The sequence below is a fragment of the Prunus dulcis genome, chromosome 4, assembly GCF_902201215.1.
Source record: "Prunus dulcis chromosome 4, ALMONDv2, whole genome shotgun sequence".
NCBI classification, from domain to species: domain Eukaryota; kingdom Viridiplantae; phylum Streptophyta; class Magnoliopsida; order Rosales; family Rosaceae; genus Prunus; species Prunus dulcis.
In genome coordinates this window covers 3,814,113-3,841,149 of record NC_047653.1, presented here as the reverse complement: position 1 = coordinate 3,841,149, position 27,037 = coordinate 3,814,113, and the positions used below count along the sequence as shown (strand labels likewise).

The following is a 27,037-nucleotide window of genomic DNA, read 5'->3' as shown; positions in this document are numbered from 1 at the left end:
TGTATTGGATGGTTATTGTGGTTATATTGTGTTAATGAAATGTTGTTTTGTCATGGTCAGAAATGGAGACAATTGTTATTCTCGTGTGCTACAATGGAAAATGGGTCACCTCGAAGAAGATGTGCAAATACGAAGGGGGTGACTCAAAAGGCTTAATAGTTCCACGGACCATCAAATTTGCTGAACTGTTGGACCGTGTGCATAGATTGGTAATACAAACAGCAGGGAAGACAAGGTTTGCTTAAAATTCTCAGTTTTGGTGGCCTCGAATGAGTGGAAGCACATAAAGATTGAGGACGATGATGATGTCAATTTTTTTTATGAAGTACAATTCCGAGGTAACACCTTCAAAACTAGCTCCCTTACTCGTGAGTATAGAAGATAAAGGACTGACAAATGATGTAGTTCATAGTATGCATATCACGACAGATAGTAGTCGGATGGGTCATTCTTCAGTTGCCATTGTTGAAAGCAATGAAGTAACTTGGAATAATACAAATGTCACTGATTTGGGAGGTGAAGTAGGGACAGATTTTATGGATATGATTGATTTTAGCGAGGTGGAGGAGATGCATGGTGGTGATAATGGTACTGAAAGAAATGAAGTGTCAGTGTACTCTGCCCCTCCTAATTTGGGCTGCTTGAACACAGCTGCCCAGTTGCCAATAATGCGTTTAGGAGGAGAATCTGAACCCACTCGTCAACATTATTGGAGTCAAATGGGTGAACAAAATCGGTACAATGCAGCCGGTGTAAATGATGAAGAAGCATATTTGGACAGCGGGTTTTCACGAAGTGATTGGAATCCGAAAATTACAGTTGGGCAAATTTTCTCTAGTAAGAAAGCATTGTTGACGAAGTTACGATTGACGGCATTAAGAGGCCACTTTGAATTTAAGGTGCAATTCTCTTGTAAAAACAATATTCCATTGTGCAATGTATCTTAGACAATATGATTTGTGTTGTTTTGGTAGGTCATGTAAACTCTACTTTTATTTGTGGTGGGTTTTGTGTTATGTTGAATGGGAATTCTTTTACATTTGCATAATTTGGGTTGCATTGCTACAGCATGCTGTATTGCTGACAGATTGCTATTATATTGAACTTTTATTGTATTGGTATTGCTTCCAGATTGCTATTATAATTTGAGTGCGAAATTAAAGGGACTGGAATGTAATTCCAAATGGATCCAAAACATTAAAGTTCTTAGAATTCCTATATTACACAGTTACTGTGATACTCCGACTATACCTTCTTTTCTGATTACAAATTCGGCCAATGCATAGGCCAGATGTGGGGCAAATACAAGGTGAAATGTCCTATGTGTTTGACTACATATACTTGTTGAAGGAGCATTACGAATGTTAACCTCAATAGATTGCTCATGTCTTGCCAAGAACACTCTTGAATTTATGCAATGTGCCCAAGCCAGTCCCAAAGCTGGACTCACCCGTCTGCCTGATGTGTCCGGGGACTCCAAGTTTCCCAACCTCACCCCATTCACTTTATCATGTGGCCCAATAAAATCCACCACTTGGTTGGTGACAACCACCGCCAACCCAAACTTATTTGCTAAACCCTTCAATGTCCCAGATATGTTGAAGAAGAAATTCAGTCCGTTGCAATCTAGACAATAACAAGCAATAAACAATCAGCACTTATCAACAGCCTATTATAGGATATTAAGTGAAAAATAAACAAAAAATACAGAGCATAAACAAAACCCCAGCTATTTACAACTGACCTACTAATTCAATAGCTCAAAGCCACATCTCAAGACACCCAGTACTCTACCACTCCTGCATAATATAATATCTAAAGACACATCTCAACACACCAGATAATCATGAGACAGCTTCAGCTAGAATGGGAATGTGCGGTAGCACAAGCCTAATTGAGAACAATTCAAGACTAACGATAGAAATCTATCTGACTAGAAAGAGTTTTAAAAAACAAGAAGACATCGGGAAAGAATTGATTGACTTCAAGGTATAATGTAATGGAACATCCTATGAATTAGTGGCAACCACAATAATGACTCCACTATGGCCCTCCTTTCAAATGTAAGAAAATGAATGAAATTGGCACCATCCCTTCAGTTTTTTCTTAACAAAATAAGAGGTCTGTATGTATTCTCTACTTTATCGATATCAAAGATAAATTAATAAATAAACCATCAAAACTGTATAAAATGTTTGTAAGACATGTACAATTACAAAATTATAAGTTCTCCTCATAAACAAAGTTCTCTAAGTATCCATACACAAACAAGAAAAGCAAAAGCTTAAAGAGTTAGCTTATAGCAAAATCAATGTCCCCATTTCTCTAAACCACACCTGCTGGTGGTAGGTTCCCATCTTCACTCATTTCCCGCTTTCTTTTAAGCAGACAATGATCAAGCACAAAAGAGCAAACTTTTAAAGAACTCATATTACACCACATATAGTTCTAAAGAAAACTTATCCATATCCAATATGCAAGCCCTAAAGTTAGTAAACAGAGTTATAAAAAAATATGTCAAATTAACAAGCATTATTCTCAAACAAAAAGTATGATATGGTTGGGAGTTTACAAGTTCAAAATAATATATACAGGTTAATTGTCTTAGACTTTAGATATCATCTTCAACAAAGAAAATACATACCGATTAGACTTGTAAGAAGGTTAAATGCAATGGTCATAAAGACCCATAGTAAGCCACCAAATACCAATCAATAACTGCTACAAAAACCATAATAAAACCATAATAAACTAAAAATACAACAGCACTAAAATGCCAACACAACATCACTACATTAGCAATACACTAGCAAAAAAACAACAATACGACATCAATAGCAACAGCAAAACAACAGCAGTGCAAGCATCAGTCCACAAAGAACAAACCCATTCACTGTTTCAAACAAGGAATCATCATACTAAGATCATTTCAGAGAAACCCCATGAAAGGACCCGCCCCGAATTTTCCCAAAATCCGAGACGAATCCTTTGGAATTCCTGACATCACCCCGATGCCGGGCCCACTTACTAAAGACCGAGACTTTCTGCCGAAATTTCGGCAGAGTCTCCCCTATAAATTGGACATTTCCCCAAAATTTATACCTGCATAAAAACACAATTTATATTCCCAACTGGCAGCATGCACAATATAATTTCATGCAATACACACAAATGGCCTTCGGCCTTCCAATAATTCTCAACCAACTACCAAACGATTCAAATACAAATTAAGACTAACATTTAGTCTGCGGCTGCACCTAACAACCTTAGGCTGCCTACGTACCCTCCTTGAGGGATCAAGCCACACGTAGTTCTCTCATAAAACCCAATTCCACACTCAGGCGATACCTCATTTCATTTCTCTGTATTCCACATAATCTCCCCATACGCCGGTACAACTAACGCCACGTATGGGGTCTGTCAACACGCCGGATAACCTACGCCACGTGCGACCATACCATACTATCCTAATATCTCCCCATACGCCGGTACAACCAACGCCACGTATGGGGTCTGTCTCAACGCCGGATAACCTACGCCACGTGAGACCTACACGTCATATCACATAACTCCCCATACGCCGGTACAACCAACGCCACGTATGGGGCCTGTCCCAACGCCGGATAACCTACGCCACGCGGGACCTCAACATCATATCACAAATCTCCCCATACGCCGGTACAACCAACGCCACGTATGGGGCCTGTCGACACGCCGGATAACCTACGCCACGTGCGACCTCAACACAATACTACAATATCTCCCCATACGCCGGTACAACCAACGCCACGTATGGGGCCTGTCTCAACGCCAGATAACCTACGCCACGTGAGACCTGACTTTCACTTGGTGGTGCTTGTAGTGAAACCAAGATCCAAGGAGGTACCTAAGGTAATGCGTATAGCACTCCAACTAACATTCTAGACTCTTTTGTACCCTTGTACAAACATATATATATATATATCATTATATTTTAATACTAATATTGCGTAAACCCTAATAATAGTCTAGCACCCGCTAATCCCCCTGGGAAGGTGAGATTACTCCAGGAGACTCACGGTCAACGAAGGGTCGAACTACCCTAACCCTGGTCAACGGGCCCACGGAGACCACGACCTCCAAACTCCGATCCGAAATTTCCTATGGGTTCTATACGGTATAGGACACTTGTCCTGCAAGTTTGGTTCAGATCGGACGATCGGATCGCTCACGATCGCACGATCTAACGGTTATTATAAAATATAAACTTTAAATTATTAAATCGGAACATCCGGGGCTCCGATTCACGATCCGTGAATTCCTCCACGATCCTAGAAATACCTAGATTAACATATATTATTTTCGAGACCATCCAACGGTCCCAACCTATCGAACCCGGATAACGCCCGATAGGCGATATCCGTTCGATAGTCAAACGACGTCCGAATTGAGATCCGCGAAATCCTACGCGCTCGTGACGGCACGAGGACCTCAAAACTGCCCAGAGACACGCCACCACCCTCGCCCACGCGCCGCCACACGCGCGGGCAGACCGGGTGTCCAAAGCGATTACGGTCCGTCGAAAAATCTTGGAATCGAGACTCCAAACTCCTACCCTAGGTAAAACACCCCATTTGAAGTCACTTTTGTTCTTGGACAACCCCCAAAAAGTGGCCGGAAATGGCCGATCACGGCGGCCGAAGTTCGGCCAATTTTCAATTCGAAAATCGAATTGGTTACGCTAAGAATCGATCTAATCCTACCCAACCATCAGCTAGAGCATGCAGAAGGGATGAATTTCCATACCTTGATCGCCAGAAATGGCGGCCGGAGGAGGGAGATCGGAGCCGGCGAAGTTCCGGGCGAAAATCGCCATTTTCCGGCGGCTGGAGCGGCGGCCGATGTCGGGGGAGGGCTGGGTCGTGACGCCGAGGCCGAGCCGGTTCTTTTGGCACCGGTCCCGACCGCAGCCGCGGCCGGTGGCCGGAGATACGAGGAGAGAGAGAGAGAGAGAGAGAGAGAGAGAGAGAGAGAGAAAACCAGATTTTTATAAAAAATCCCATTTCGAAATATTTACGATTGTGCCACTGGGTTTCTTTTGACCATAACTCTCCCGTTACAACTCCGATTCGAGCCCACTACGTGTCTATGAACTCGTCTCAGTACGACCTATCCAAAAATACCAGTCACGGTCCCAAACTCTCTCCGGTTAAAAATATGACTAAAATACCCTTAAAATAATTAAATAATTAAATAAGGGTTAAATTTAGGGAAATTTGGGGTCGGGGTGTTACACCCCAAAACCAATTTCAGTGAAACCCCTGAACCAATTTCAGAGAAACCCTAAACCTTCAGCCAATTTCAAACAAACCCCTGAACCAATTTCATAGAAATGCATAAACCCTAAACCAACTTCAGAGAAACCCTTAAACTGTAAGAAAATGACGATGAACAGTACATGTTCAAGGTGAACGATGGAGTTGAGTTTCGATGAACAGATTTCGCTGGGAGAGGAAGAGAGAAGAGAGAGTCAAAGCTGAGCGATGAGAGATTAAGAGCTGAGCGACGAGAGAGTGAAGAGAAACTGAGAGACGGAGCCAAGAGAGAGAGCTGAAAGAGAACTTCAGCAAAACTGATAGAGAACTTCAGCAAAAGTGATATGTGTGCAATAAGGGGACAATAAATATATATTTATAGGTTATAGTTCCAATTTTTTTTAAAAATGGTGGTATTTTCAGTTACAATTATAAAAATGGTGGTATTTAGGGCTATTTCCCAACCAAAAAAAAAAAAAACGATTTTTTAAAAAATATTCTAAAGCTTTGATTTTGTGGTGACGCGTTGAGCAATTTGCATGGAGGAAAATGCAGGAACAGAAAATGAGGAGAGAGACAGAGAATAGAAGGGACAAGGTGCGCCGAGGACAGAAGGGGACGCATCAGCCAAAACACACATGATTAGGAAGCGATAATTAAACACGCTTATTAGCAGGAAATAAACCCAAGACTGCGAAAGCGATGAAAGAGACGTATATAATTGTAAGCTACAAGAAGAAGCACCAACCAACAGAAGTAGCAAGTACAGAAATGATAAAGCTCCAGCTTTTCCAATACCCACATGAGTTTCTGAGAAAAACCCACAACCCAAAGCCAAAGCCCTCTATATGGAGCTCGAAAGCAGAGAGAGAGGCACCGCCACATTCTCATCCTCAGCTACCAGCAACATGATGCCCAACAAAAACAACACTACCACTAGCGGCACCGCCAAAAGAGACAAGTCAATTGCTCAGTACAATGCAGATGCTGGCATTTTAGCTGAATATGAGCAGTCTACTGCGTCTGGTAAGTCCTTTAACTATTCAAGATCAGTGCTTTATCCTCCAGAATCTGTACCTGAAGAGCAAATAAGTGTCTATTTCTCGAGAATCCAAAGGGGTGCTCTTGTTCAATCCTTTGGTTGTATGCTTGCAATTGAAGAACCCACTTTTAGAATTATCGGTTATAGTGAGAATTGCTTTGAGTTGTTGGGTTTGGATAGTCTCTTTGAGTCAAAACAATTAAAGGGTCTAATTGGAATTGATTCTAGAACCTTGTTTACACCTTCTTCCGGGGCTTCACTGGCCAAAGCTGCTGCGTCCAGGGAGATATCATTGTTAAACCCAATTTGGGTTTATTCTAGGAGTACCCAGAAGCCATTTTATGCTATATTGCATAGAATTGATGTGGGAATTGTGATTGATTTGGAGCCTGCTAGGTCTGGTGATCCTGCATTGTCGCTTGCAGGCGCTGTGCAGTCACAGAAACTTGCGGTTCGGGCAATTTCTAGGCTTCAGTCTCTCCCTGGAGGAGATATTGGTGTGTTATGTGATACAGTTGTGGAAGATGTTCAGAAGCTTACTGGATATGACAGAGTTATGGTTTACAAGTTCCATGAGGATGATCATGGTGAAGTTGTGTCTGAAATCAGAAGGGCAGATTTAGAATCCTATTTGGGTTTACATTATCCTGCCACGGATATCCCTCAAGCTGCCCGTTTCTTGTTCAAGCAGAATCGTGTACGCATGATTTGTGATTGCAATGCAAATCCAGTTAAAATCATTCAAAGTGAAGAACTAAAGCAGCCTCTGTGCTTGGTCAATTCAACCCTCCGGTCACCACATGGCTGCCACAGACAGTACATGGCCAACATGGGATCCATTGCCTCATTGGTGATGGCAGTTATTATCAATGGTAATGATTCGACGAAGCTTTGGGGGTTGGTAGTGTGCCACCACACTTCACCCCGTTATGTCCCTTTCCCTCTTCGCTATGCTTGTGAGTTTCTTATGCAGGCATTTGGGCTGCAGCTGTACATGGAGCTTCAATTGGCAGCACAGTTGGCTGAAAAAAAGGTTCTCAGAACACAAACCTTGCTTTGTGACATGCTCCTCCGGGATGCCCCATCAGGTATTGTGACCCAATCTCCTAGTATAATGGATCTTGTGAAGTGTGATGGGGCTGCATTGTATTATGGCGGGACATGTTGGTTGTTAGGTGTAACTCCAACTGAATCACAGGTTAAAGATATAGCAGAGTGGCTGCTAAGTAATCATGGGGATTCCACAGGTCTGAGTACCGATAGTTTGGCAGAAGCTGGTTACCCTGGTGCACCTTTACTGGGTGATGCAGTCTGTGGTATGGCTACTGCAAGAGCCAGTTCAAAGGATTTCTTGTTTTGGTTCAGGTCTCACACTGCAGAGGAAGTCAAATGGGGAGGAGCTAAGCATCATCCAGAGGCTAAGGATGATGGTGGAAGGATGCACCCAAGATCATCATTTAAAGCTTTTCTTGAAGTAGTTAAAAGTAGAAGTTTGCCTTGGGAGGTCTCTGAAATTAATGCCATCCACTCTTTACAGCTCATAATGAGAGACTCGTTTCAGGATATGGAAGAAAGTGTTTCTAAGGCAATAAATAATGCTCATCAGAGTGATACTGAAATGCAGCCTCAGGGGATAGATGAACTCAGTTCTGTGGCATGTGAAATGGTTAAATTGATTGAGACAGCTTCAGTTCCGATTTTTGGGGTTGATTCAGCTGGTCTCATCAATGGATGGAATACAAAGATGGCTGAATTGACAGGATTACAAGATAGCGAAGCTATGGGGAAGTCCCTAGCTAATGAAATTGTTTGTGAGGACTCACGGGAAGCTGTTGAAGATCTTTTATGCAGAGCCTTACAAGGTAAATTTTTTCTTGCATTTATAATGTACTGTGTTTGAGGATTTTAAAGTACTCAAATGTCATAGACACTACATTCCATGCTTATGCATGCTTATAAGTTACCAAGTACTATGCAAATAGCTTACTAACTTCTATACTGCTTCTATTGTCAATCATTGCTTCACAAGTTCAGTTCTTTCGGCTCGTCTTCTTGAACTTTGCTAATTATACTGTGTGGTTGCACTAACACATTTGTCCTCTCTTAACTGTAGCTGCCTTACTGGGCCGCCTTATCATCTCTTGCATATTTGGTCCATACTTCTTGGCCTTCTTCCCTTTATCCCTTAAGGGCCCCAGAGTAGAGCTTGATGACTTTTCTTATTAGTATAACATTTGTTCTTCAGTGCTCACAAAGAAACATCTTCAACTAGTGAAGACAGCCATGTTTAAGTTTCTTTTATCCTGTCAAATTTTCAAAATATCCAATCTTTGCATTTTTATCTTAACATTTTAAATACTCCTTTAGCAGGGCCTGAAGTAGGCTGTCCTATAGGTAAGAAGCTGACATGATAAAATATGTTTCAAGGGCTTTTTGATGAATAGGGTCCATTACAAATCTGCGTTCTTATTATTTTGTGGGACATAGAGACTTTTTTCCTTTTTTTATTCTTTGAGTGATGGCTCATACTTTAAGTAAGATTTCTTCTTCAGTTATCAGTTGCTTTAGCAAATATATGGAATGATTCATAGGAAGTTGAGGGATTTAGACTTTTGTATGGAATTTATTTTTGAAATTCAAAAACCTAGTTTTCGTCCTCCTTTGCCTCTATAATTATAATCTTAATTTTCCAAACAGTAGCCGATGTTAACTTCTATCTTATCCAGGTGAGGAGGACAGGAATATTGAGTTAAAACTGAGAAATTTTGGGCACTCTCAGCATAACTCGGTTGTCTATGTTGTAGCCAACACTTGCACAAGTAGGAATCATGCAAAGAATGTTGTTGGTGTATGCTTTGTGGGTCAAGATATTACTTGTGAAAAAGTTGTTATGGATAAATTCATCCGTTTGCAAGGCGATTATAAGGCTATTATACAGAGTCTTAACCCATTGATTCCACCCATATTTGCATCTGATGAGAATGCCTGCTGCTCTGAATGGAATGCAGCCATGGAAAAGCTTACTGGTTGGACAAGAGATGACGTTATTGGTAAAATGCTTCCTGGGGAAATCTTTGGAGGTTTCTGTCGGCTGAAAGGTCAAGATACACTGACTAAATTTATGATTATATTGTACCAAGGAATCAGTGGTCAAGATATTGAGAAGTTTCCACTTGGGTTTTTTGATAGAAAAGGGAACTTTGTTGAGGTGATCTTAACAGCAAGCAAGAGGACTGATGGAGGTGGAAATATAATTGGTTGTTTCTGCTTCTTGCAAATATCTTTGCCTGACCTGCAGCAGCCCTTGGAAGGACACAAACAAGAGGGTAGAGAAGGCTTTTCAAAACTAAAGGAATTAACATACATGCGACAAGAGATGAAAAATCCTTTAAATGGTATTCGGTTTACGCACAGACTACTTCAAAATACAACTATTTCAGAATATCAGAAGCAATTTCTTGACACTAGTGATGCATGTGAAAGACAAATCATGACAATCATCGAGGATATGAATATGAGAAGCATAGAGGAAGGGTGAGTATTCTTATTAATTGGTTCATGATGTGCGTAAGCTAACTCCTTTAAATTTATTTGTAGTGTATAGGTTCTTTTCTTTCACTATGTGCATAGTAAATTATATAAAATCCCAAATCAGAACTTTTCAAATCAACTGGTTTTAGCTCTAATGTTTTTCCTAATTCTTGGTGTCATTATCTTTGGGGGTATTTTCTTATAAAAACAGTAATAATCTTATCTTTTCGCAACATATTTAGTTCTTTGTTTTTTTGAAATCATTATGAAATAATTACACAATAAGAAAGCACTTAATACATAAACGACATTAGTCTTTTTAGTGTGCTTATGAACTTGAGCGAGAATAAGCCTCACATCTTATCCTGGTTATAGCAGTAGCGTGAAGCTGAACATGGAAGAATTTGTCTTGGGAAACATTTTGGATGCCATTGTTAGTCAATCAATGATCTCATTGAGGGAAAAGAATCTGCAGCTTTTTCATGAGATTCCAGAAGAAGTTAAATCACTATCTTTGCATGGGGATCAAATCAGGCTGCAGTTGGTCTTGTCTGATTTCTTGCTCAATGTAGTGAATCATGCACCTTCCCCAGATGGCTGGGTTGAAATTAAAATTTTACCTGGTCTAAAGTTAATACAGGATGGCAACAATTGTATCCGTTTACAGTTCAGGTACCTCAACCATTTTTAGGTTCATATTTTGACTATGCACAGCTAATAAATTTAACATAAACCTTACTTGTCCTTATCTTCTTGTGCATGTAGAATGACTCACCCCGGTCAAGGCCTTCCGGCTGCGCTTATCCGAGATATGTTCGAGGGAGGAAATCGATGGACTACGCAGGAAGGGCTTGGCCTAAATCTGTCCAGGAAACTTCTGAATAGAATGAATGGTCAGGTTCAGTATGTTAGAGAGCATGACAAATGTTACTTCCTCATTGACCTTGAATTTAAAACCAGGAAAGAAAGGCAGAGGGTTTCAGTGTCACAGGCCGATATGAGCACAATGTCTTAAGTTTCATCAGGATCTCTGTTTGTTGAGTCTCTTGATATTTAGGGCATCATCAAGGCTGTCTGAACCACCTTCTACCTTGGCCTAAAAATTCGGTCAACCGTAGTATTTAGGACAGCTTTACTCAGCTTCCATTTTATATGGTTTACCTAGCAAAAATCCTTCCTCATGTGCAGGTTCTATTACTTCAGCTGTTTTTCTTTGTATTTTACCAACTTTGTTTAAAATAAAGTAAAAATAAAAATATCATGTGTATGAAATAGGGCTGCGGGACCAACACATTAGATTTACTGGCCGAGGTAGGTTATCTTATGTATAAATGCAATCCTGACGTTATGATGTATATATATATATATATATAATCTTTTATCATTCCAGCCCCTCAATCAAAGCAGGGTGTTTATTTATTGGAAGCCCTCCTGTGATGGTATTCATTTGCATCATTGCAATGCAAATTCTCTGCAAGGTATTCTAAGCAAAATAATAATCATCATCATCAGATAAAACTATGACACGTTATGAATCATTTTATGTTGGCTTCATTATGAATCATTTTAATCAAGCAATCAATCTTGAATACAGAATTTTGCATTCAGCTGGAATTTTAAAACGAGTGATGCTATTGTCTCATTTTTGCACCCTGGGTGTAATTGTCTACCTTTTGATTCTTCGGATATCAATCCTCAAATTCACATTTGAATGTGTTTGAAGAATTCAAAATGTATAAGATGGAAACCGTTATCTGGGCAATGTCACATCTCAAATACACATTTGAATTTTCCATTGCAAGAACCCAACAAATAATTATGCCGAAAAGATTCTGGCCCCCACTGTACAATTTTGTACCCAATGTTAAATCACCGACCCCTCGCTCAAAACACATTGACCCATATACCCATATCAACATCATATTTGCGGACTACGTTATCCACACCCCAAGCCACGCAAACAAAAATGAGCCCAAAAATAAGAAAGCTGCACAACTGGTGACAAACGCATCTGGCTGCTGAGAGAATTGAATTCGCCTAAATGCGTTCCCTTATCTGGCTCATATCAGACTGTTAAATGCAGAGGAAACAAATTCCTACTACTGTTTCTTGTAAAACTCCCTAGAAAATACTACCAAAAGGAACTAGAATACAATCTGCATGCATCCTTCTCCCACTCTACGTTTATATACTTGATGATATATATGATGGTTAGAAGCCACGGCCACCACCAAATTGGGCCGAGGGCATCTGCTTCAAATACACTGTTAACTCTTATCTGGCTTCTCATCAGAGCCACACTCTAGGCTTCCTGATGAATCAGAGTCCGACTCGTTCCGCTGACCGACATGGGTGTTCATATTATTGGAAGGAAGATGTTCTTGGATAATCTATATAGAAGAAATGCACAAGATCATATCAAACATTCCATTTGTGTGTGTGAAGCATCAATGCATACAATTAAGCTAGTTCCATAAAGCAAGTTAGAAGTTTAAAAAAGCAACGGCTTTCTTGTAGTGTTTATTGTACTACCTGATCACCAGCCTCAGAACCCTCTGAGTGAAAGAGAATCGGGCGACAACGTTTGTCTTCATTCATTAGGCTTGAATTTTGAAAGTGGGCCACAAGAGCTGCCTTCCCCTGGATACGAGCATAAGCCAAGGAGGCAACTTTTTCACTATTGAACTTCTCCCACTTCTTTCCATTGAATGCCTGTATTATAATGGAAATAAGTGTATATCAATAACATATCCCATTTCCTTTATAGCATGCCAGTACCATGTCAGCCGCTAATAAGCTAAAGCCTAAAACTATTTTTTGTAAGGGTAAAACGAGAAAGCTCAAATTGGCAGAACACATCTCACAATACAACGAAGACAATGATGTAGAAATAACCCAAAGAATTAACATATAATCCTAAAAAAGAGGGGGGAAAAGAGGGAAAGCACCTCATAAAATGGGATGATGTGTGAAGGAGACAGCATATTGATAAATGCATAGCCCACATTGCATTTGTTCTGCACATAAGAGGAATATCAATCAAGGAAGACTTGTAGGGAAAATGAAAAAGGAAATAAATTATTGAAGAAGAAAGTGTCGAAACATACTCTTAAAGAAACCTAAATTACCTTAAAATCAATCGGCAGATAGAGAAAATCGAAAGTACCCTTGTGATTTTCATCTATTGCAGCAAGTAACATTTTTGAGGTGTATCTAATGGACAGAAAAAATAATCATGATAATGGCCATCAAATGTAATAAATATATGACAGAACTATAAAAGTCAGTCTTACTTATTTGGAATATTTTTTATCATTAATGTTGTTCTAGTATCGTCCCCACTGATAATCTTATCTAAATCAAGCTGAAACTGTTTCTTGCTATCAATCTGGCTCCCACTATTCTCAACTCGTCTGCTCCGCCCACGCTCAATTAAACCATCTATGCTTGTAGGTGGCAGTCCTGTGTATGGGCCATTACCTAAAAACACAGGGCTAAGCTTCGGGGAGGCCATCATTTTAAAGCTTGAGGAATTACTTTCAGACATGTTTCCTGGTATAGATATGCCAACATTCCTAGCAGCAGAAGCACTCATATTAATCATAAAATTTCCACTGTTGGGGCCCAAACCCATGCCTCCATAGGCAGTGGAACTCAAAAATGAAGTTTCTGGTGACTCGGGGAAGTAATTGAAGTGCCTGTCTAACGGAACACCAGATGGGGCGGATCCAACATGATGATGGTGATGGGAAGGGCTAAGGAAAGAGCCACGATGACCTGAGAATGGAAAGGCATGACCCTTCCCATTAGATGTAAGTTGATGTCCCACTGACTGTCGCGGCCAAGCTGAAGAATTGGTGTGTTCTGAGTAAGGAGTCGGACTCCCCCAAAGAAATTGTGGGCCTGATAACGTTTCCATACCAGATCCACTTGAGGTTGAAGGACCAAATGAGTGCATACTGCCATGGAAATGGCTTGAATTTGGCTCTGGAAATGAATGTGATTGTTGAAATGCAGATCCCTGGGATGAGTTTGTATTGGTAAATATATGATCCGCATGACTCCCCCTTCCTTGGTTATTGCCGATAGGTGCAACCTTCACATTGTTTGATATTTGGGGATGCAGAATTAACGCCAATCCAGGCAACTGGTTGCTATTTGTTGGACTCAGGGTCCTGAAACCAGGAGATTTACTAATACTGTGTACAGGACTATGTTCAATGGGGTTGAACTGTGCCCAGCTACCTGTCAAGAATATTGCATTTACCTCATTTTGTAAGAAAAATGCATTATAAAAAAATGTTGTCTTGATTAAGGCATTGTATGTTCAAAGCAATATAAATCTCAAAGAAGAAGTTACCTGGTGGAGAGTTGGTTATCGGCGAACCCACAGGATGTCGATAACTCCGAGATTCATCTTGTTCAAGGTCTTGATTCAGTTGCAATATCAAGCTAGAAGGTACACAGTGCACAATACAATCAATAACAGACACCAACACTTGGTTCAAGCACAATACCGAAAACAGACAACACCAAAGTTTTAATAATCACAAAGCATAATTAGAGTTAAACAACATCATTATTTAATTTTAATTATTAAAATAACAGAATAAAAACATCAAATTAATGTGCCAAAGAATGTTTCTGTGAAAATTTAACTAGTTGTAGTGCTTAAGAAAAGAAATTGTCTATAAACAAGTTTCACTTCCGACTAGAAGAAGATTAACCACTAATCTCTCTAGTGGTCATAACTTGTAGCCACAAAAAAAAAACTCTAGAAATCGTAGTATTTATATTGTATACGCACTTTCGACGAGCTCCACCAGGGCGACTGGGTTCAAGCTTTATGCGTTTACCAGCTATGTCGCTCCTATTTAATGACTTAAGGGCTGCTTCTGCAGCTCTGACATCATAATACTCAATAAATTTATGATGTCTCTTGTGCGGTGTTTCCCTTATCTGCTTTGTACACCAGAAAAATACATGTTAACCACCTTCTAAATTAAAAAATAAGTAAATAATTAAACACAAAACAAGAAATGGAGGGGTTTTCCCTTAAGATACAATTATCACCTCTTTGACCTCGCCATAAGCCCCAAATATTTGACGGAGGTCTTCATTTGAAACTGATGGATCCAAATTGAAAACTACCAAGGTTCCTTGATTAATATCTTTCTCTGATGGATTATCCTGGTATGGCATGAAAAAAGGAATGCAAAAATTGTAAGATATATAAAAGGGTGCCGATGAACAACTAATAAAGAACTGGAATGCTGTTCTGACCTTTGGAATTGAGAAGTGAATATCAAGTTTCCTCCGTCGCAGAGGCTTATTTTGTAATGTGCGCATAGCAGTTCGAGCAGCACGAATATCATAATAAGATATCATCACAAAGCCCCTATGTTTACATGCAGTGTACAGCGTTCTAATGTCGCCATATTGCTGCAAAATAGATTAATAAATAAATGAATGATATAACATTGAACCTGTGAAAGAAGGAAAACAAATATTTATGCTCAGCCAATAAAATAAAAATCTTGATAGACTCTCAGACCTTCATAAGTAGTTATGCATTCATATCTTGTAGATATAGCAAGGCCTAAATGAGATGATAAAAGATTAAAGATGAAACTTTTAGTGCAAAATACATCTTTGACCATTTGATGTTGCCTTCAATTTCAGTAGATAATATATATGCCCATAGATTCTTTTGAAATTTTTTTAGACAAATCCAAACTACAGTTTGTATAGTTTCTTTTTATGAAACAATTTTGTAAAATGTTAACCTCGCTTGACAAACTTCTTTTATTTTCATAAAAGGTGCGCGAGGATCTAAGAGAACCCTTGATAATTGTAACAGTGTCAAGTTCTACTCAGGAAGCACGTGTAATATATCACAAACTTGCACAGAACTTATGGAAACCAAAGACATACCAGACAAGTGAACAAAGGATATGGGTATTACTGGAATAAAACACAAGGAGCTCTGCCTTATTTGAATTACCTCAAAAAGTGCTTTCAGTTCTGAATCCTCAACATTACTATTGATATTTCGCACAAATAACGTTCTAGAAGGATGCTCTCCATATGGATGTTCTCCAGCAACAGCTCCCACACCATTTGGAAGAGCATAATGAGCGATCCCATTCCCAGTAGCACCATCAGATAAACTTACTTTTGCCATGCCAACTCGCAGGCTCTCCTGTGGATCAGTTTCCAATTCCATGCCACCTCCACTACCAAAGAGATCATACTCTTCCAAGTCTTCCAGGGAACCAGGCAACCCACTGAGGTCAAGATCATCTGCTATGCCAGCTAATAGCTCCTCCTCGTCCCCAGGAAGCAAGCTTCCAATTGCATGAGTTTCAATATCTTCAAGTGTATCATTGCCCTCAAAATTATGGCCCAGCTTATTTAAGCCAGTTGAGAGATCATCAATAGATTGACAGCCATGTTCTGTATCATTCAAGTTCACTGCAAGAATGCAAAAATACATGAGTCATTCCCTACTAAATGTGGCATTGAAAATCTTAATGCAATAGCTCACACATACACTTTGGATGTGGAAGAACAGGTAACGAGCTTGAAAAGAGGGTAGCATCACTTGAGGCATGATGGACACCAGATCCAGATAAAATTCCCCGACCTCCTCTACCCACTTCTTTGGGGATACCCACCATTGGAATCTCGGTTGGGCCTACAAGACAAGTTAACAGACACGTCAGTCAGAAATCAAACTGCATATAGTCTGGACATAATACAATATATGATTCTGGACTATTACCAGAAGATGAAAAGTTGAAAGACTGATTCATTGCATCCCTGTCCTGCTTAAAATTAACAATGCACAAGAGTTAACTTCTGTGATGGTAACGAAAGTAACAGAACTAAACAATCTGCAACTCAGAGTACTAGAAAATCTGATATACTCACAGATTTATATACATTATTACTAAAGATACTACAGAGCACAGAGATGCAATTGGTCAATACTCATCATCCAGTTCAAAGTAAACCCACTGCGTTATATAATGAAAAGGAAATCAATAAATAAAAAACCCCCCCTTGGAATACAACTCAAAAAAGCGTCCAATTCAAGAAATCAAAGGAATATGGACATAGAAATACATAAACTTACGAATTAGGAAATGAATTAACAGCATATTGTTTAGAGGGTGTGTGTCCATTTTCAATAAGTGGGAAACTTTGCAGCTACAGATAATCACAACTGGCTTAAACCCACAAGTATTAAACAGCTATATATCAGGAATCAAAGACCCATGCTTCTATGCATTCAAACGGCCTCATAAGATTCAAACAGATAAAATAAAATCTTGGAAATGCATATCAGTCTAATCTCTGAAGCTCTCAGAGTCCGGAGTTAGAACAGTTAATTCTTTGTTGCTATTTGGGACTGAACTGTTCAGCACAATAGTCATATAAATACCAAAAAGCTCAATAATTGATATAGTTTGGCCAAATTCTATATAAGTTCAAGGAAAACCAAATACTTAAAAAGGAACAAAGATATGATTGAAGCAATATTTTACACAACTTATACAACTACTACACTCGAAAAACTATGCAAGTCCACAAAACCCGTTTGATCAAACTTACAAAATACTGAACGAAAGAAAACGACAATAAAATTGAGAACAGATGTCACCTGAAGAGGTACAAAGGCAAGCCCAACCCTAGAGCTTCACCGTGTAGACGATCACAGAGAGAGGGGCAGTGTTCTTGCCACTGCTGCCACTTTCTCTCTCTAAAACCCAATTGGAATTTGTTTGCACAGAGAGAGAGAGAGAGAGAGAGAGAGAGAGAGGAGAGTGATGGTGATTGGACGAGAAGAGTAAAGAAAAACTAAAAGCAGCGGAGAATGATTGAGAGAGAGAGAGAGAGAGAGAGAGAGAGATAGAGTGGGTTTTTTGGGTTTGGATTTGGGTTACGAAATGGGGGTGGTTTCACTTGTATTTAAAATGAATTTGGTGCCCAACAACATTGATCTTTTTATGAATTAATTTTATTCAAATTAAAAATATTTGTAAACAAAAAAAAAAACCCAAAATAGGGAAAGTTACCTATTTGGTTGAATGCTTATCCACGTTATTATATGGCATGATTGGCATAATTAAGGTTTGGGAATCTTACTTTTATTTTGATGATGATAGAGGTGAATTTAATAAATTTTGGATAATGATAAAGCTAAAAGTGGATAATAATTAGCCACATCATCAGTTTAGTTTCTATAAACAGCTAATTTTATACAGTCTGTGCCATGCCATGACATCTCTAGGGTCCTCAATCTAGTATTTGCAATTTAGATTATTATACACTAACAAAATTATTTTACAAAAAATCACTAATTCTCTAGGGACATATTTTGTGTCACGAAAAAACAGTTGAGTTTTGATTATTCACCCTAGTTTAGTAAATTCTATCGTTTTGCAACCAAAAAAAAAAAATCATTCACTCATAGATTGCTTTAAAAAAGAGAAAAATCCTTAAAAGATATGTGGATTTTAACGATATGATTATAGTCATGAATATTTCTTATGTAATTACTTAAGAGATAAGTGTGAGATTTGTCACATCACTTAAGAAAATGTGTGAGCTTCTCTAAATTGAAGTATTGTAGGAAGGAAAATATTTCCCTCCTCATAAGGTAAGTAGGAGCCCCTACATTCTTACTAATAGAAGTGTGACAAGTGTGTGTGCATAAGTTTTAACTTTTTGTATTTTTTATAAATTATTTTTTCATATATGTCAAACTGTAATTTGTATAAAGAAGGAGTACCAAATATGCATTTAGAAAAAGGATACTTGTCAGCCTATGTTTTCATAAATTTAAGAAAACTTTCCTTTAAAAGGATATGCATTTAGAAAAAGTTAACTTTAAAGTTTCTTATGATGTCTCTTGAGGCAAGCCTAAAGGAAGCTTTTGGTGCCAAATATGGACAAAAAGAAAGCGAGAGATGGTGCACTTACTTACAATCCAAACATAAATTAATTAGGAAATTGAAATGGCTGCACTCATCCTCAATCCTTTTTATTCTACTTGCACATTTTGCTAATATATATACATATATTTAGTGAACACTTATTTTCAAAATATTTAGTAAGAAAGCGTGTAAGAGAAGTTTCAAACTAAAATTTATTTGTTCAACGGGCTTAAAATATAATTGGTACATGTAATTTTTGCAGATGATTGTGCGTACTAAAAGTGTGCCTTAAGCTTTATACATATTAGATCATAAGGGTTTCTTGTTACACAAACTTTGGTGACTATGACACCAAATATACACGCAAGTATTTTTTTTTTCTTAAATCAACACCATCACCGCAACCGTCACTATTACCATTTACCTATGCAGATTGATACATCCAGATGTTAAAAATTAAAAAGTCTACATTTATTTTATTTTTCATGTATTTCAAATTTTAAGGTGAGTTTTGTGGAGAAATTTGAAATTAACATAAAATGATTTATCTTATCCATATATTAAACCTTATGTGAGTCATAATAGGTTGTTCATAAAAAAAAACTATTCTAAAGTACATTGCTATATTCCTTTACAAGATAAAACAGAGTATACATACCTAGGTTCAACTTTTATAAAAGGAGGACATTTCAGAGGTGAAGTTATGTATTTTGTCTTTTTTAATATCGCTTGGAATGGCAAAGGACCCACTAGTATAGTGGTTTGGAGCAAATGTGGCCCCCTAAGAAAAGGTTCTGGGTTCGAGTCTTAACATTTGTGTATTTGTGTGTGAGTTTGACGATACTATTACCCTCTCAATAAGAAAGATCCTAAAACAAATATCACTTGAAATTTTTTATTTTTTTAATTTAAACTGTCTCTATCACCTTGTCTCTTCCCAGTGGGGACAGGGATTAGGGAGTGTTTGATGTCAAAAATTACTTGAGCAATCTTATGCAACTTGCAACCGCGGGGGGGGACGACCACCATGGCATGACCTTCTCATCACCAAGAGAACCGGTTCACACGTACCTTTTGCTTTTATACGAAGTATCTATCTATAGACTAGGGAAAACAATTTATTGCCAAAATATCGCCACCTGCACTATGATTTTTGGTATAAAATGTTAGAAGAGACAGAGAAAGTCTTGGTTGAGAAAGCCTTATATATATATATATATATATATATATATATATATATATATATAAAGGCAAAAGGCCTAAACATTCAAAATACTAAAAAATGTTATTGGTTAATGAAATTTTAACAAATGAGACTATTTATTAAATGAGGATAATAAAATAAATTAATCATTTCTTATATTTAAAAAAATTCAAAATTAAAAAAAAAAACTAAAAAAGAACGTGGGTTCTATTTTTACGACACTTATCTAGACCTATATTATCTTTGGAAATATTTGTGCTCACCACTTTAGCTCGGGGTTTATACTCATTACCCTTCTTAATACTTGACATGTATATATTGGCATAACCATGGTTAACTTTTTGCTTTGATTTATGTAACAATGGTTATACTTATGGACAAGTGTTAAGTGTTGAGAAAGGTAGTGAGCATACATACCTTTGGTTAAAATGGTGAGCAAAAAATGCTCCTTTTATCTTTTACAATTCTAATACAAAAAAACCAATTGTTACATGGGTGGGGCTAGTCTTAATAATAGTATGGATAGATGCATATGTGAAATACTATTTGTTAGTCATGACAGTGTGCCAGTAAGTCCTCTTACATCAGATTGGAACAACATTCTTGTAAATTAATGGCACTCGTACCACTTTTAGGATTGGTTTAGGACTACTTATTTAGGAAGCGTTTTTGCTCATAAACGCTTTTATTATAAATATGTTGAAATTTTCAGAAGAAATCCAAGTGTTTCATGGAAAAACGCCTCTATGACCCAAAAGCACATCTAGAAATTTATACCAAATGATGCCAGCAATGTTTTTAGTTGTCAAAAAGCACTCCTAAACATGTTGTTAATTGTGAGATAAATAGAAGTAGTAAGACAGTAAGCAAAAATTATCTCACAACTATTGTTGTGAGATAATTGTGTACCTAGTTTAGGCCAGTTGTCCAGGATTATGAGTCGACACTCTTACACTTAAGTTTGAATTTATTCTCCTCTAGAAATTATCACATAATTTTTTTTTGGGTAGAACTATGGGTAAAAGCCCAAAAGAGGAGCACAAGAAATTAGCCCAATGGGTTATTACAAACTCACACGTCCATCCACCCAAAAAAAATCTAGCCCGATTATTACCGTGTAGAACCCATATAAATTAATAAAAATAAAAATAAAAATTGTATGGTCCGTTATCCCGGTGTAAAACTCAGAGCTTTACTCGCTGTCAGTGGGCAAGAACCCAAAAATGCAGAGAGCTTCCATTCTCTGTTCTTCAAACCCAATTCCCAGTTTCCCCCCCACCTCTCATAGACTCGTTGCTCCGCTTCAAAATCGACGTGCTGAATCAGTTTCCTCACCCCTCCGATTGCCCTTGACTCGTCTGCACAATTACCGCTTTGCCCTCCCTCCGCTGCACAGCACTGGTAACTTACCTGTACTTTAATTATCAAGTGGACTTTTTGTTTCACTTTGAACTCCATGTTGATGATGGGTTTTGTTTATCTCACTCTTTTGTTCACTGGGTCTGCTTAATTTTTGTTTTCAGTGGCTCAGAGAAGCTAAAAAAATGAGCTGAGTTTAGTAAGTTTGAGTCTAAGTTCATAAATTAAGTTGAACCACCAGTAATTATAGTGTTAGATTTTTTTTCACAAACACATGTATTTTGTGCACGTGATAAGCATGTGAAGTTGCTTGTTTAGACACTTAATTTGGCCGCTTAAGGAAGTCTTTGATGTTGTGTGAGAGTTTACTGGTTTAAGATACATGCATGATTTTAATTATGTAACAAGCTTCTATAGTTTCTTGTTTAGGCACTTAATTTAGCCTCGTAAGAATTGTGTTTAAGTCTTTGATCAAGTGTGAGAGCTTACTGGTTTTAGACACATGCATAATTTGCATGGACCATGGGTAAATTTTCTGAGGGGCTTTGTTTCATGCGGTAGGGTTGTTCCATTGTTTTAACTTACTTCTTGTTCATAGATTTGTTCTTTGGTGTAATTTGCTTCGTGCTTATGCAAGTTGCATAATCTTTCCATGTTTGAGTCTGCGTGTTTTTGTTCCTTTTCTTTGTTCCCTCCAGCAATTATATAATTGTAAAAATTGTTATGTATGTGACAGAATATTCCATGCAATGTTTATGAAAATGTCATTTGGTGGATTTGGTCTTTCTGGATACACATGTGGAATTCCCTTTGATAATTTTGAAATCCTTTTTTCTAGTCAATTGTAAAATAGATTTATTTGATTGTCTGTTTTGCCACTTCAGTCACTGAAGAGATTGTTGAGACTGCTGAGACGGAATCAGGATTCACTAAAGTTGGGTATATTTCCAATGTCCACGGGCTTGAAGGGGAGATTCGTGTGAAACCCAGCACTGACTTTCCTGAATTGCGGTTTTCCAAGGTAAAAATTAAAATGGATTTGGAATGTCATTCTTTGAGGGTGTTTGTCGTTGAATATTATCATTTGTTTTATGGCAAATTGATGTTCTTTTTATTAGCCTGGAAAAAGATGGCTGAGACAACAAATTTCCGGCAGAGAAACAGTTCAAGAAGTTGAGCTGGTGGAGGGAAGAGGACACCCTGGCCAGAAGAGTTGGATACTTAGATTGAGAGGAATTGAAACAGTGGATGAGGTGAGCTTATTGAGAGCTAGCCTTTTTGTTTTATTTTATTTATTTTTCTGTTGTTCATGTGTTAGTTCACTTGTTTTTTTTTTTTTTTGTTAGTTCTGTTTATGCATAAAATTTGTGGTGATAACCTAATTGGGCCTACATTCTCCTTGTTCCATTTATGCAGAAAAGATATTGGGGAGCCTAATTTGGGTTTAAAATATATATTGCTATTAGTATGTTGGCTAATAGAGTTTCATGATTAAACTTGCGTAGGCATATATCTTTGTCATTGAGAACATTGAAAGCTTTTTTGTGTTAGTGTGTCAATAACCATGGATAATTCGTTCAGGCTAGGCAGCTTATTGGTTCAACTTTACTTGTGAGGGAAGAAGATAGGCCGCAGTTGGAAGAAGGTGAACTCTATACTCGCGATCTTGTCGGGATGAGAGTTATTCTTAAGGTTTGTGTTGATAATGTGTGTATTTTTAAAGATATGGCTTTGTGCATGAGCATATGTGCAGGATCCTTACATCTAATTTCATTTGTATCCCTGAGATCCACTAGATAAATATTGTTATCATAATATCATTTCATACTGAAATTCTTCCTTTGATAAGATAATTTGTTTATTAACTATATTTTATTTAATGCGCACACACATTTAAAGTTCATTATCAACTTTTGCTTGAAAATGCATTGTCTGACTTTTATCACTAGCGTTTATTTATCCTTGTCGGTTTACTTTCTCTTACTTTGGGAGAAGTTTATCTTGATCTTTTCTCATCATTTGTCGGAACTCAACCTAGATTTTTAATGCCATAAGTTATGTTGCTCACTTTCAGGAAACTGGTGAACCTGTGGGAAATGTTGTTAATGTTTTCAACAGTGGAGCTAGTGATCTTCTACAGGTCATGCTTGATACAACTCTAGATATCCTTGATTCAACTGGAAAGCCAAGGCCAACAGGAACAAGATTATCTGGTCACCTTGTGTGGATACCGTTTGTCAAAGAAATTGTTCCAAATGTCGATGTGCAAAGAAACGAAATGCTCATTACACCTCCAAAGGGACTCCTTGAACTAAATTTACGCTTCGATGAGAGGTCCAAGAAAGAAAGGCGCCAGCTTGTGAGGCACACTCTCTTGTTCTACACTAAAGAATCTTAGTTATTTGTTATTACTTGGCAAAATCTAATATCTCATGCATTATAGTATTAGATTGTACTTGTATATAGTATTATTATGTCCTCTCATAGGCTGTTTACAGTAGGGAACTCCTGGCTTGCTTTGGGCTGAATTATAGGTGAATTTTGTGATCTTATGGAGATCGGTCCTAAGCCATATCATCTATGAGATTTGTAATTAGATTATTTCAGCCTTTTCTTCCCACTAGCTATCCAAATTAAAAACGTGGAGACGGCAAGTGGTTTTCTGTTAGATTAGGTTTTTTTTTTTTTTTTGTTGGACAAATTTTATTGAGTATATGTGAATATACAATTTGTACATAAGTAAATGATTACATTTCTGATCACTGGATTGCTATGAAGAGATCAGGTGGGTGAACAAAAGGCAGAAAGGGAGTTACATTCACCTCATATTTGGTAGACAAGTGATCATTGAGAGCTTATTGAGGCTAAAGTTATAATATAACACTTAAGGCATTGCACATAACCTTTAGCAAAGCTTTCTAGTGCAGGTTACTGTAGTTCATTGTAGAGGTAAATTAACATCCCATCGTTCCCTTATAATTACCATGCTATTTTTTTCCTTTAGTTATTCATCTTTTGATACTTTTCAGGAATGGAAAGAGAGAAAAAAGATGCAAAAGCGCCTCATAGCAGCAAAGAAGAAACTGTCTGAAATGGAGCAAAAACATGTATTTGATGGGTTAAGATTTGGAGAGAAAGCACAGCGGAGCTTACTTGCTGATCAGATTGTTGGTGTAAATTCAAAATTGCTTCAACAGGCTCTGGAAAATGTTGAGATACTCTCTAAAAGGTGAATTTAATTTGATTTGTTTACACTTTGGTTTCTTGTTCATCTGATTCATGAAGGAGAAGCATGAGAGATGTCTGCTCTACTGCCAGATGGATTTGCATTGATGATTTAACCTTTGTTTGGCATCTTAATTCAGATGGAATGTAACTGAGATGGTCAGTGCCCTTAAAGCCAAAGAAAAAACTAGCACTCTGGAAATATCAGAGGAATGTCTCGTTTCTTCTGCAAGTAAATATAAGCTGGGTACGCATTTTCATTTGCAAGAGAAAGGAGTAGATCTCATATCTAAAGGGAAAGTTGCCATTGCTTTGGTTGTAAATGACAGTGGGAATCTGCAAGAACCACAACTGGCCTGTAACCCTGATCATGAAAATTCTGATAGCACTGAGAAATCAGTATCTCCCTTTCTTCAGACATCACTTTGTGATGATCAGAGATTTATAAAGGTGATACTTATTCTAGATTTTTCATTTGAGGTGCTTTTTTCCCATCGTCTTTAAAGATAATCTATACTTTTTCATTTGCTCCCTTCCATTGTAAAGCTTGGAATAAATTTTTGATGACTTCAGGTTCTGGCTGGAGATTTAGTGTTATGTGCATATCAAGATTTTGTTGTTTCAGTTCTCCACTTCAATTTAAACTATATTCTTAATATAGACTTTTTTTCTCAAGTAAATTTGAGTGGGGAAAACGGTGTCAAACAAATGCCATATATGTAGAGATTTTCTTTTTCTTGTGAAGATACATGCTGGAATGTGTGCATATTTGAGTTGTCAGTTTCCTTGAGTGTATTCATGATCTCATTTCATTCTAGAAACTTCACTGAGTACTTTATAGTTCTCCACTAGATTCATGTTTGTACTTGTAAGAAAAACTGGCATAAAAATGGTCAACATTATTTCTTCCCTTTTCTTTGCGGGGTGGCAGGGGATACCCTTGTTTGGATAATGATTTCCCCAGAAAAATCTATTGAACATTCATTGTTGCAGATGGAAGATCGGGCGTCAGTGCCTTTGGTTCTGGTTTGCTCGGCCCAGGAAATTCAACCTTTAAGGATGCATTTCTCAGAAAACGATTACTTTGGCTTCGTCCCTGAAAAGGTTTGTAGTTACAGCATCACATGAAGAATCTTTATAGTTTTGATTGGCACAGCATGGTAGTATTATTAATCACATTAATTGTCAAAACATTGTAATAATGGTTACAATTCAGTACTCCATGGAAACAGTAGTGCCCACTGCACGGGCATCAATGCTCAAATGAATTCAACATAAACTTTTCCTTTGAATGTTCAGCTATTAAAAATTCTATTAAATCTTGTTTTATACTGATAGTACAGGGTATGACGTTCTGATCAAAATTCGGGTTTGGTTCTTATGTTCTCTTTGATTCTCTCCACAGGTTTGGTTCTTAGAGGAAGAGAAACTTCCAGTTGTCAGCAAAGCGGTTGAAGCAGAGAAGAAGCATAAGATTTTGATGAAATCACCTTGGGAAATACTTCAATCACCTGTTGGATCCGGAGGAATTTTCAGTTTGCTTTCATCAAACAATATTCCAGAGAGTCTTGGTGAAATGGGTGTGGAGTATATTGAGGTTAGAAAAACTCGTTATATAGATTATATTTGAGCGGGCTCTCAAGTTAATACATATGAATGCTGTTACGGCTTGCATTGTTGATCATCACTGAAGCATATCTTCTTCTCTCACTCGATTGATTGCCTCTGCTTTTTCTTTCAGGTATGCAGCACAAATCCAGGGTACGCCGGTGTGAACCCACTACTACTTGGGTTTGTTAATTCGTGGAAATCTGATGTTGGGATCCAAATCTTCAAAGGCAGAAAGGACTTTGATGAAGGTTTTGACATTATATTCTCAACAAGCTTTATGAAGAAGCTGACTAAACAGATCAATAAACTCCAGTTCTACGCTACTCCGAAGCAAAATTTACATGTTGAGCTGGTGGACAAAGAGTGGGTGGATGTTACTCCCATCTCTCCCAACTCCTATGAGTTGGGTTGTACGATTTACAGCTCTTTAAAGGCCTCATCTTTTGATAAGCTTTGTATAATGGAGGTTACAGAGTAAACCTGCAACCAGCTGAATTTACGTTTTTCATTTTTATCTACCCAAAAGAGGGAAACGAAAAAGTACATGTCTTTGCAATATATATGGATAAAAATACGTTGTATTAGATGACTCTATTGAAAAAATAGTAATCTCTTCATCATAACGTTGACATTGCTAGCTAACAAAGAAGAAGTAATGAAGGTCCTCTAGGAAAGGTTTTGGATCCGAGTCCTAGCATTCGTGTAATGTGTGTGAGTTTAGTATTATTATCGTCCTTCTCAATAGAAAAAGTCTTCCAAAAAAGGAAAAAAAAAACAAGTAACAAACTTTTTTTTTTTTTTTTTTGGGGTAACAAACTTTTATTGAGTG

At 37.8% G+C, this 27,037-nt stretch overlaps 3 protein-coding genes across 6 annotated transcripts; 2 read left to right on the top strand and 1 right to left on the bottom strand.

Annotated features, from left to right (window-relative positions):
* Positions 1-5,956: 5,956 nt before the first annotated feature.
* On the top strand, positions 5,957-11,251 carry LOC117623888 (phytochrome E-like). Of its 2 annotated transcripts, none has more exons than XM_034354904.1 (4): positions 5,957-8,198; positions 9,063-9,870; positions 10,243-10,539; positions 10,633-11,251. In XM_034354904.1, the coding sequence occupies exons 1-4, from the start codon at positions 6,143-6,145 to the stop codon at positions 10,880-10,882; spliced, it is 3,411 nt and encodes a 1,136-aa protein (XP_034210795.1). In that variant the 5' UTR covers positions 5,957-6,142; the 3' UTR covers positions 10,883-11,251. The 2 variants fall into 2 exon arrangements, with proteins under 2 accessions (XP_034210795.1, XP_034210796.1); XM_034354905.1 differs by having other exon boundaries at positions 5,958-8,198; positions 10,246-10,539.
* Positions 11,252-11,526: 275 nt separating this feature from the next.
* On the bottom strand, positions 11,527-17,792 carry LOC117623890 (protein MEI2-like 5). 2 transcript variants are annotated; one of them, XM_034354908.1, is made up of 13 exons: positions 17,534-17,792; positions 16,652-16,694; positions 16,421-16,564; positions 15,872-16,341; positions 15,151-15,309; positions 14,941-15,057; positions 14,675-14,826; positions 14,228-14,319; positions 13,161-14,112; positions 12,996-13,080; positions 12,816-12,884; positions 12,400-12,579; positions 11,527-12,257 (listed from the first exon to the last, which is right to left on the bottom strand). In XM_034354908.1, exons 2-13 carry the CDS (start codon positions 16,680-16,682, stop codon positions 12,135-12,137), a joined length of 2,574 nt encoding a protein of 857 aa, XP_034210799.1. In that variant the 5' UTR covers positions 16,683-16,694; positions 17,534-17,792; the 3' UTR covers positions 11,527-12,134. The 2 variants fall into 2 exon arrangements, with proteins under 2 accessions (XP_034210799.1, XP_034210800.1); XM_034354909.1 differs by lacking the exon at positions 16,652-16,694 and having other exon boundaries at positions 11,632-12,257; positions 17,534-17,790.
* A 3,365-nt stretch (positions 17,793-21,157) lies between these two features.
* Positions 21,158-26,837, top strand: LOC117625873. Of its 2 annotated transcripts, none has more exons than XM_034357460.1 (10): positions 21,158-21,414; positions 22,257-22,393; positions 22,491-22,625; positions 22,954-23,064; positions 23,447-23,731; positions 24,402-24,601; positions 24,738-25,047; positions 25,591-25,701; positions 26,003-26,194; positions 26,339-26,837. In XM_034357460.1, the coding sequence occupies exons 1-10, from the start codon at positions 21,237-21,239 to the stop codon at positions 26,684-26,686; spliced, it is 2,007 nt and encodes a 668-aa protein (XP_034213351.1). In that variant the 5' UTR covers positions 21,158-21,236; the 3' UTR covers positions 26,687-26,837. The 2 variants fall into 2 exon arrangements, with proteins under 2 accessions (XP_034213351.1, XP_034213352.1); XM_034357461.1 differs by having other exon boundaries at positions 21,187-21,414; positions 22,266-22,393.
* Positions 26,838-27,037: the final 200 nt, after the last annotated feature.